The following is a 10637-nucleotide window of genomic DNA, read 5'->3' on the forward strand; positions in this document are numbered from 1 at the left end:
AAAAGTTGAAGTCATCAGAAGAGGGCATGTTTTTGTGTACATCGATTTACCGTAAGGACTTTTACAGCAACTTACTTCTAACACAAATACCTAGATTTTTTTTGAGATAACCTACATTTTACTTGAAAAAATCTGTGAGAAAAAGAGTTGTTCTTTAAAATACTCATCTTATTTTTAAACAGAACGTGCGGTTACAATTAGATTACAGCAAATATATAATATTTTGAAGCACGGGTCTATAAGAGTAACTCTATGTTCAATCAACTCGGGCATTGAATATCTTGAAATTTATTACGATAACAAACAAAAATGTTTATGCCGTAACCTTCTTAACAATTCTTTTTTTTTACCAAAAATATTTCTTTTTAGTTGTGTAAGAACCACGCAAGAGACTCCTGAAGTGCTCTTAATGTAGAATTTGGTATTGTATGACATCACTTTTACGATTTTGCTGTTATACTAGGCTATTGACTTTCAAATATAAAGAGGTGTTATTTAGTTTAATACTCAACAAGTACAGTTTGAGATGCAGTATGTATTATTTTTCACTATTTTTTAGCTATTTCGTATCGGTCACAAGTATCTTTTGTTAACGGAAATTAGTATCTTAACACAGAAATAAAATTCTTTATGTACTAATATCTGGTGAATTGTCCACTATTAACAATTCCTGAATTCTATGAAGCATATCTACAGAAAGTGCTTGATCAAGCCATGTACAAAATTTTAAGAAATACGTAATAATATGTAAAAAATTATGCCGTAAACTACTAATTTAAAAACTTCAGTAACGCTGAACAAAGAATTACTCATAGAAGTCTTAGGATACTCAGATACCTGTGCAACACGTTGCATGAAACCTCCAGAACACCGCTGCGTGGTATCTAATAGGCTGTGCGTTCGCATGAAACTGCTCCTCTTAACTTTACAATCAATATTTGTTACTTTTAGATCTGGAAAATATAAACGGATTATCTGAGAACTTATATATTTTTGTATAATTTTGCTAGGTGTCTTATATTCTACTATCTGCATTAGATTTATATGTGCAGAAAAAAAGATTTTATAGAATAGTTTTGGATAGTATTATAAACAAAAAATTTTCGCACAGCTTTCAATAAACTGCGTGAAACAAACTACTCAAATTAACTTGTCCATTTCAAAGTATGAAAACAATGAATGAAAAAAAAGTAATAAATTTACTCGTAATAATTGATGAAATCCACTTACCATCAAATTGCAGCATTTTTCGTCTACGCTCTTCACAACATCTTATAACCATACGTAGATATTCTTGCGCATAAAATGTCCGTTCACGTGCTGCTGCATAAAAATCTTCTATTGTCTCTGTGGAGCAGAAATGACAAAAACATAGTTGAGCTCGATAAAACTTAAATAAGGAAAGTGCCTGAAAAACTAAAAGTTTTCAGCAAAAGACAAAAGCAATTTTTTTATTCGAGTGCTGCCACGAAATGTACGAGTGTTTTAAGTCAATAACTATCAAAATGAAAAAAAGGAAGTTAAACTGATGTTAACAAAAAATGTGATGATACTATCATCTCGGAGTCACCTATAGCTGACAAGGATAAGGTAAAAAAGGATAAGGTAAGAATATCTTTCAAATATTTGAATTGTAGAAGTAAAAAATTTACATATTACTTTTTAACATAATGACAATTTACGTACCTTCATTTTTAACAAACTCTGGAGTCCATCTGGAAATTCTCCGAAGTTTGGTAAATAAATCTTGATGGCTTACGAAACCTGGAGGTTTGCGTTGATTCAGTGATTTGTTTTCAGACTGCACTATAGGGCAAAAATCGAGAAAAAATATGTAACTTCCATTCTCTTTAAAAAACTATAACAAAAAAATTATAATTAGTTTGGTTTTGTTGAACAGATTACGGACCTGGAAGTTCCAGTTTTCGCCCACAAGGTTTATTCCATAGTTTAGCCCAATCCAGATGATCGTGCGTACCTTGAGCTGAAGTGATCAGAAGGTTTCAACATATTGTTAATATTGTATCACTTTACTCATGATTAATTTTCTAACAGGAAATGTGTTATCCTTAATCTTCTACATATACTTTTTTTATTTTGGATTGTAAAAAGTTCTTAGGCAAAAGTGGTAGTTTTCGTCACAAAAGTGACACCGCTTTTGTAGCCATTTTGCGGTCTAAGGAACCATTAAGTAGCCCTAGACGCATGTCACTTGTATGCCAAACACTGCTTTTTCTACCAAAAGCCAACCAACCCCTCAAAAATGCTTAAGGTAGGAAAAACATTTTTTCAACATGCTGTAAGTGTTGAATGGTTATTTAATATATTACTATAACTTGAATTTTTTTTCTATACTACGCTCGTATTTTTAGTCCTCATTGTCTGGCAAGAAAGAGAAAGATAATATTTTTAGTTAGTTTGTCGCTTTACATTTTTTAATTCTGAGGTTGCACGTATATGTAGCATTTGATCTATGAATAATAAAATTAAACCCAATAAGAGTCACATGTAGACCATACATATGTAAATTTCCGGAAAATTGACATTTATATAACACAAATTTATAAAATTATATCTAGTTAGTGTTGAGGATTTTTTTCTTTAAAAGTAGACTATCCTAATGCAATATCTTAACATTTTGCCTTGTAAAGTTTTATTTTCAAGATTTAAATAAAAAGGTCGTTTTTGTAGTTAATTATTTTTAAAAATTCATTAATGCATTTAACACTACACGAAGCAAAGTGTAAGAACAATGTTGAAATACTTTGCAACATGTTTATATACATTATAAGTAGTAAAAAAGCAGCTTATGCACCAAAGGTGCAAAATTAAATTATGTTGCATGAAAGGTGAAGTTATTGTATGTTTGAGATCAAGGTGCAAAGTCATTTTTCTTTCCGAGAGTGCAAAGTGGCATTTTGTGCCCATGATCTCACTTGGCACTCTTCAAATCCAAAGTTCTGCCCTTGAGTCAAAAGTGATTTACTAGACTTAAAGTGTGCCTACAATTGCAGTTTGCATTCTTGAAACGGAAAACGACGTAAGTATATAACTTGGGCACAAAAACATACAACGATTCCACCCTTTGGAAGTTCATGTTTGTACTTAATGCCCCAGTAAAGTTATATTCCATATATTTTTCAGTAAAGTGACTTATACTCCGCATGATAAATAATCTTATCGAAAAAAATTCGCTTATTTTGATATTTAGTGAAATGGAACTAAAAATAATATTATATAATTAAAAACAGTGTAACTTGTAAATGGTGCAGTCATGACAAGAATTGTTTGTTTGCTTATTTAAGCAAGTTGAGTATAAGTTGTAGAGATACTTTTTATGCCTTATGGTTGAAAATTTTGATGACTTTATCATAAACTAGATACACGTTTTCAAACATTCATTATATCATTTCAATATAGGTTTCACCGAAAACTAAATATATTTTTTTATGAATTACATAAAATCTGTGTAAAATAATATACGCACCATGATTTTGCAGCAATTCCAGTGTCTGGCCATAAGTCTTCGTTCTTTTAGCAGGCATGTCTTGATAATTGACGGATTCTAAGGCTTTCCGTTTCAAAGCTGATTTTTTTTCGAGTTTCACTTCAGGCAGCGCTGTCGGGCAGAAAGAAAAAATAATACATTAATTTTGTCACTTTAAAAGTTATACGGTGCTAAAATATAGGCGTACCCTAGAATAAGCATATTTTATAAGAATTAAAAATGCTGACTATGTGAATTAAAAAAAAAATGAGTTAAGATTACCCGATTAAAGTAAAGTAAAATTGACGCAACATTTTAACTCTTAACAAAATAAAATTTTTTTAATGAAAATATTCCTCATGAAAACAAAATATACATTCAACTATTCATAACCAGCAGCAACTTTACAGTAGATTTATAAAAAACATCTTTTTTTTCAGAAAACTCTAAAAAAAGATGTTTTTTTGTAAAATTCCACGCTGTTTTCAATTTTGACATTTATTTTTATCTTTCTCTAATGTGACTATAAAAAATTGACTTGAAAATAAGAAATGCATTTTACAGTGCGTTCGCTCAATTTTTCATCAATTAGGTTTTATTTTGATAAAGAGCGTCTAATTTTACATTAAAAACAATCATAAAAAGTAGGGGAAGATTCGGGATTGATAGAAAAAAAAAGTCTTTGAAAGGTGAATACATGTTGATATTTTAATAAGAGCTATCAAGAGATATTTACTTAGATCACATTATCAATGACCATAATAAATAAAGAACCTTAAGATGTCAATCTGTTTGTTTTGATGTAAACATTTCGTTGGGCCCGTACCTCGCCCATTTTTTTGACCTTGGAAAACGTTACAGCAAGAAAATCGGGTATGAGCAAAAACTGAAAAATAGGTCTTTTCCTATGAATTTTACAACTTGCTCTTTGGGCTATATCTTAGCTCACAGTTAAGTAATAGAACTTGCCAAAAAATTATTCGAGAACTTTTATTTAGAATTCTTGTTAAGGCACTACTACATTTGTAGCCAGGGGATGGTATTTTTTACCAGGGGAACTTTTCGACAAAAAAAAAATAATAAAATATTGACAGTTCTACACGGTCTCTTATGAGGTAGCAAGGTTAGGTTTACCATTTTAATTTTAATTAAGGTATATGCTAAATGTGTTAGAATAAAAAAAAATGTTTCTATAGATACACTAGATCAGTACAAAAGTAAGATGGTCGACAAAAAAAAATCAAGCCTTGCCAGGCATTTTTCAAAAATATAAGCAGTTACAGACGTACAGTTTCAAGTTTGTTGAGTGCAACAAGGGGTGCGCGGTAAAGGGTGTCCAAATGTGCAGGCAGGGGGGACTCCCCGTTCCTCGACTCTCTGAATTATACTCCCAAACCTCCTTGCAAAGCTAAAATTTGTTGGATGGTTTCGCTTTATATAACTGGGCTAAACGTGCGATGAAAAATATTGAAATACTTTTTTGGTAAATACTTAAAGTATTCTAATTTCCTTAAAATGAATTATTTAAATTTTAAGACCGTTAAGCGTGCTTTAAGTTATCATGCAATCGTGTCTAAAAAGTCGGCCTGTAGAAAACCTCTATGGACATGCCGTTCCTACGTATGACGGAGTCATTTTTTATATTAATCCGAAAAACATCAAAACTTGACTCAATGTAAAATTTAACGTTTAAGGCTCGTTTTAATGCCCTGCGTAGGTGTGTTTGTTTTTCTTTATGTTTCATGTGAGGAAAGAGGAGCTGTTGACGGAGAAATATAGCCGGTGAGACGAGCCAAGAGAAGTGCGAGCGGGAAAAGCGAGAGTAGTCAAAAGAAATGTGTAATTAAAGGACACAAAGTGATGTTAACGTTAATAATGTGTGCGCGGATCTTTATATATATATATATGTATACATATTTATATATATATATGTACATTTTAGTGTGAATCCTTAGGTTAGTAGAAAAGTAGATGGGATGCAGATTTGTAGCGGTTATTGTAATTATTGATTGTATTTTTACCGTGTCTTTTGTAAAATTGTAATGCGCCGGGAATAGAGAGTGTATGTGTATAAACGTGTAGTTAATGGGAAAACGAGACGTGTGCGAGCTAGGTCGTATAAGCGAAGTAGGGAAAAGAAAGAGAAAGAAGAGATTTTGAGGCAGTACGACGCAAGCAGGGAGACCGAAAGGACTCCTTCGAGAGGAAAGAATGTAGACCACGTTCGCCATCGGGACGTCGGCCAACCTCCATCCGTTCACCAGCTCATGGTGACCTACGGAAGACCTCATCTGCAGCCTGGCTTGAGACTACGCAATTACGAGAGGCTGAATAGCAGTGGGCGACATCACGAGGACACGACGCCCGCATCTATACCCTGGAGATGAGGGTCTGGAGGTGATTCGCGTTATGCGTGGTAAGGTTAGCGACCAGTGGGAAAGTGAGAGAGAGGAACATAGTATGTGGCTCCGAGGTGAGGTTGTGTGATAGTAGGATGTGTCGAGGATAAGAGTTAAAAGCGGGCGTGTAGATGAGCGTGTGTGGTTGCTAGTACTGTGGCTTTCTTCATAATTGAGGAGAAGATTAAGAAGTGTACACGAGGAGGGGGGGGGGAGACGAGGTTGCTATAAGAGTGAGAAGGCGAGAGTTAGTTTGTTCGAGGGGAAGACGTTCGGGTCGGGAAGCTTGGTGGGCGTGATCGTTGAATCTTGGCGGGTGTGAACCGATGCATTCGGGGTGACGAACTGTAGCACTGCGCATTAAAGAGGTGTATCGAGTGTGTTTTTGTGTGTGTGTGTGTATTCAAAGCGAAGCGGTGACTGAGTCTCGGCAGCCAGCGAGGGGCCAGCTGACCGTTACGGTAGGATGTCGTAGAGTGTGTGTATGTGTAAGCAAGTTCGCAGCATCGTCTGAGACTCGGTAAACCGGTGGGTGAGGCCAACGGTAGAACACCCTGTGGACAAAGAGAGGATGGGTAGTGTGTGTTTTCGTCATCGAGTTGATACGTGAGGTAGCTCGTGTTTGAAGGCGTTTTGTCGTGGTCAAGTGTTTTCGTGGTCGTCGTAACCTTGGAGTCAGCCATTCTCTAGGTCGCGTGTAGGGAACTTTGGGTGTGTGTGTGCATGTATATAGGTATGTGGGTGTGGGTGTATGAGTACAGAGGCGTGTGTATAAATTTGCGACTTGCAAATCAGCGCCGGAAATAAGTAACGTTATTCTCTTGATGTGTTCATCTATTGTAAATAAATAAAAAGTAAGTAAAGAGAGTTTTTATCAATAAACAGTCCAGTTTTGCCTACATTTGCTGATTATAGTCATGACTGACCTTGAGGAGGAATGTCTGAAAAAAATTTCTCCCACTCCAGTTTATTATGGCAGATATGTTGATGATATACTCAATATAATCCCTTCAGAAGAAGTTGAAGAAATCATTACGGTGTATAATGGTTATCACAATAGATTAAAAATTAACTATGAATGTGAATCCAATAACACTATAAATTTTCTCGAAGTTTTAATTTTTAAGAATTCATAGCAGATAAATCACAGATTTGTACAAGAAGTCAACTTTCTCAGGCAGGTTCCTCAATTTTTGCTCTAACAATCCCCGTAATCAGAAAATCAGGATGGTATACACATCAGTTGATAAAGCTATTTTACTTGCTAATAAGTCATTTTATAAAAAAAAACATTACACTAATAAAAAAGATTCTAACCATCAATTACTATCCAGAAACTTTAATCCACACGTATGTTAATAAGTGAATTAATTTTATTAACAAAAAACACTCATCCAGAGGGAACCCTTCTTCCCACTCTGATTTAAGTAGTAAAAAAGTTATTTCTATCGCATACATCGATTTTGTTATCGAGAATATCTCTAAGAATCTTCGTAAGTTTAATATTGTAACCGTCCCTAGAATCACCAACTCACTTTAAAAAATTACAAAAAAAGGTACAGATCGAGCTAATGTAGTATGTAGGATTAATTGCCTTGACTGTGACGCCTCATATGTGGGTGAAACTAAACTCAATGTTTCTGTTGGAGTTGCTGAACATGAAAAAAATGCTAAAAAATTAGATAAAAATTTTGTCATTACTGATCACATGTGTAACTATACCCATATTTTTGGCTTTAAAAATTTTAGAATCTTAGAAAAAAAGAGTAACTGGAGGAAAAGGACTATATTAGAGATGATTCATACTAATTCACAGAGCGCAACCGTAAACAGAAAAGAAGACACAATGAGCTTAAAGAGTGTATACAACTCGATTATAAAAATTTTGAAAATTAACTTTCCAGTACTATAACAATTCAATTTTTGTTTCCTTCATCTTTTTATTTTATTTTAAATTTATCTGTTTCTGTTAAAATTATTTTTTACTAAGACCATTAAGTTTTTTTACTATTACGTCTTCTACAATCTTGTCTTCTTTTTTTTTACTCCTTTGGGTGACATTAATATTTTGCGGCTGTATCTCTCTTTGGGTCATTGTGTACGGAAGTATTATTGCGTATGTATGTATTGACACTGTGCCTCTACTTACTATATTTGTCGTTCTTATGTTATGCTCTAGTCATCGTATATTACTGAGATATTTTTAGTTGAACCTGTTTATTATTTGAACAATGTTTATACCATACAACTACAATTTGTTTTTTTATGTTGTTGTTAAAATTGTCACATATTTATACTTTTGTATCAAGAAAACAAGGTACCTAATTTCTTTTTCTTGTTGATACTCTCATAACCATGTTTGTATAGCCTCTAATTTTTGAAACAGTTCCTTCATTGTTAATTATTTTTTAGAGTGTTTATGGATAGCGTATTGAAATCGTTGACGAACACTATGTGCAATGTTTAACACACTTATAGTTGTTAAGGTAACTGTTTGTATTAAATGTTCCATAATAAGGACCTTTTTGTAAACTTTGCTGTATGTATCATTATTTCAATAAACTATTTCAGGCACCTGATAAAGGTAGCAATCGGCTACCAAAACGTTGCGCATCATTTAATATAGAGAATATTAACTTGTATTATTAATTATCTATTTATGAAATAAAGAGTAGTCCAAAGGTGAAATTTATGTTAGTGTATTCATTTGTATAAGTGGGTAGCAGTGATATCCTAGTCATTGCCCTTGGGAACTGTCTGCTTCGCGACGGACAGTCCGCAGCGGGGCCTCCTCTAGGTGAAGAGTTACATTGGAAGAGTGGAGCTGAGCCAAGCAGTGGTATCGAAAGTTGTGTTTTAGCGTTTGAGGGATTGTAGGTGTCTGAAGGTGATTTTAGTGCGTTGTATCAAGATAGGCTCTCGTCGACGTGAACACGTCGATTTGGGCTGAAAGTGCACTGTTAGATACAAACCACTGAGGAGGCTGAAGTGGCTTCCCAAACTCAAGGTAGTTCTCTCTGCCTTACTTTTTTAATATAATCTGCTCTAGTAGCAGCACCAGGTAAGTTAGAATAATGGCCACAACACCCTAAACAGCTGAGGCAGAGTGTATTCTGGATAGACGTCTCCTGGTATTTTGCCGGAGACGTTATCATTTAGATCGTCTTATTATTGGTAGCTACTCGTCAATCATGATGATGCAGGATGGAGTTTGGTGTAAGTCGCTTGTCCATATTATAGCCCTAGGCTTAATGCGCTGTCGTTAAACGACTATGTGTTAACTACTTTGCTCGGGCCTATTATAATCACACTTATTGAATTCAATTGCAGATGGTTTTAATGTTACGTCAACGCCGCCTAGCGAATTCAGCTGAACGCATCAACTCAAGCGCAAATCTATCGTGATTTTGAAAAACTTTAAGCTTATTTCTTGCATTAGTCATTAATTTTTTTAAGAACAAAAATATTCGTAAGCCATCTGAGAAAGGTCAAAAATTGGTATGCAAAATTTCAGCAAAATTTGGTTGAGTAGTTTTCGATACCTGCTGAAAAGTTTTATTCACAAAAAAATTACTTACCTTCATCATCTGAAAAATCTAACTTGCGTCTGCAAGTCAATTCTGAGGCCAAATGACGATGATTATGTGTTATCACAGCTGCTGTGACGATATCGAGGCTTTTTTCAAGTGGAGCTGTAAAAAAAATTAATTACTGGTTAATTTTACTAGTTTGGTGTAGTAGGTGATTAACAGAGCACTCATGTTCTACAAAATGTATAGGCTCTTATTGAATTATTTTAATCATACTATTGTAACAACTGCGAAAACTGTTACATATTCTACATGTGTTATAATAATTTTCAATGTCGGCTGAAAAGTCTGTTAAAAAAAAAAAAAAATAGAAAAACATACTTTCTGGTTCCGAAAAATCCAGTTTTCGTCTACAAGTGTATTGTAGAGCCGACTCCTGCTTGACTGGCGCTAGTGGTGCCTGGTTTATGTTTTTTAGTGGAGCTGTGGAGACAAAACGATTTTTATTATTTTTCAGTGGAATCGCTGCCAATAAAAGAATGAGCGCTTCACTAAAATTACCTAAAGCTTTTAATGCAAAAAAAAGTAAGAACTATAAGCATGCTTGTAGGGATATTCTTATAATGTGGTGTTTAAATATGTTTTTTACTTGATAGAGTTTTAGAGCGATTTGTCGCAAATTTAATAGAATTTAAAAAATACACTGACAAACTGCCTAATAAAACTTGCTACTTACCATCACTTTGCGGAAATTCCGGAGATATTTTGGAATTATTGGCCCGTTTGGCAGGCATGTCTGGATGGCTCATCAAACCTTGAGCTTTCCGTTTGTTCGTGAACTTAGCGATTAGCGACACTGTTCAACAAAATAAGATTGATACAGGTTAACTTAACAATTATTAAATGAACAAGAGTGTAAAAAAAAAATTATCAACCAGTGAACTTTGACTAAAAAGACGAAACTTACGAAAAAAAAACTAACGTATACATATAATTTTACTTAACTAAACAACAAATTTTCAATCGTAACAAAAATTACAGTAAAAAGTATAATGATAACTCATAAATGAAAAAAACTAAGATAAGGAGTACTGCTCTAAGCAAAGTGATTATTAATTCAAGCATTGAAGAGATAGCAGAATATTGCCGTCTGTCCTTGCATAAATAATGTAATACCACACTGCCTGAGTAAAAAAATTGATCGATTTTTTATGGCCAGTA

General features: G+C 34.0%; 1 protein-coding gene across 1 annotated transcript in view; it reads right to left on the reverse strand.

Annotated features, from left to right (window-relative positions):
• Positions 1 to 10210, reverse strand: part of LOC106646100 (uncharacterized) — a 30577-nt gene extending 20367 nt beyond the window's left edge. Inside the window, exons 1-6 of the mRNA XM_089597323.1 lie at positions 10153 to 10210; positions 9798 to 9899; positions 9465 to 9578; positions 3488 to 3619; positions 1910 to 1984; positions 1687 to 1806 (exon numbers count right to left, since the gene is read on the reverse strand). Coding sequence (XP_089453449.1) covers positions 1687 to 1806; positions 1910 to 1984; positions 3488 to 3619; positions 9465 to 9578; positions 9798 to 9899; positions 10153 to 10210 — 601 coding nt within the window. The remainder of the gene's footprint in view (positions 1 to 1686; positions 1807 to 1909; positions 1985 to 3487; positions 3620 to 9464; positions 9579 to 9797; positions 9900 to 10152) is intronic.
• Positions 10211 to 10637: the final 427 nt, after the last annotated feature.

This window comes from Copidosoma floridanum, unplaced genomic scaffold, assembly GCF_036245765.1.
Source record: "Copidosoma floridanum isolate Cflo_tuat_1 unplaced genomic scaffold, Cflo_Japanese_pri ptg000004l, whole genome shotgun sequence".
Lineage (NCBI taxonomy): Eukaryota > Metazoa > Arthropoda > Insecta > Hymenoptera > Encyrtidae > Copidosoma > Copidosoma floridanum.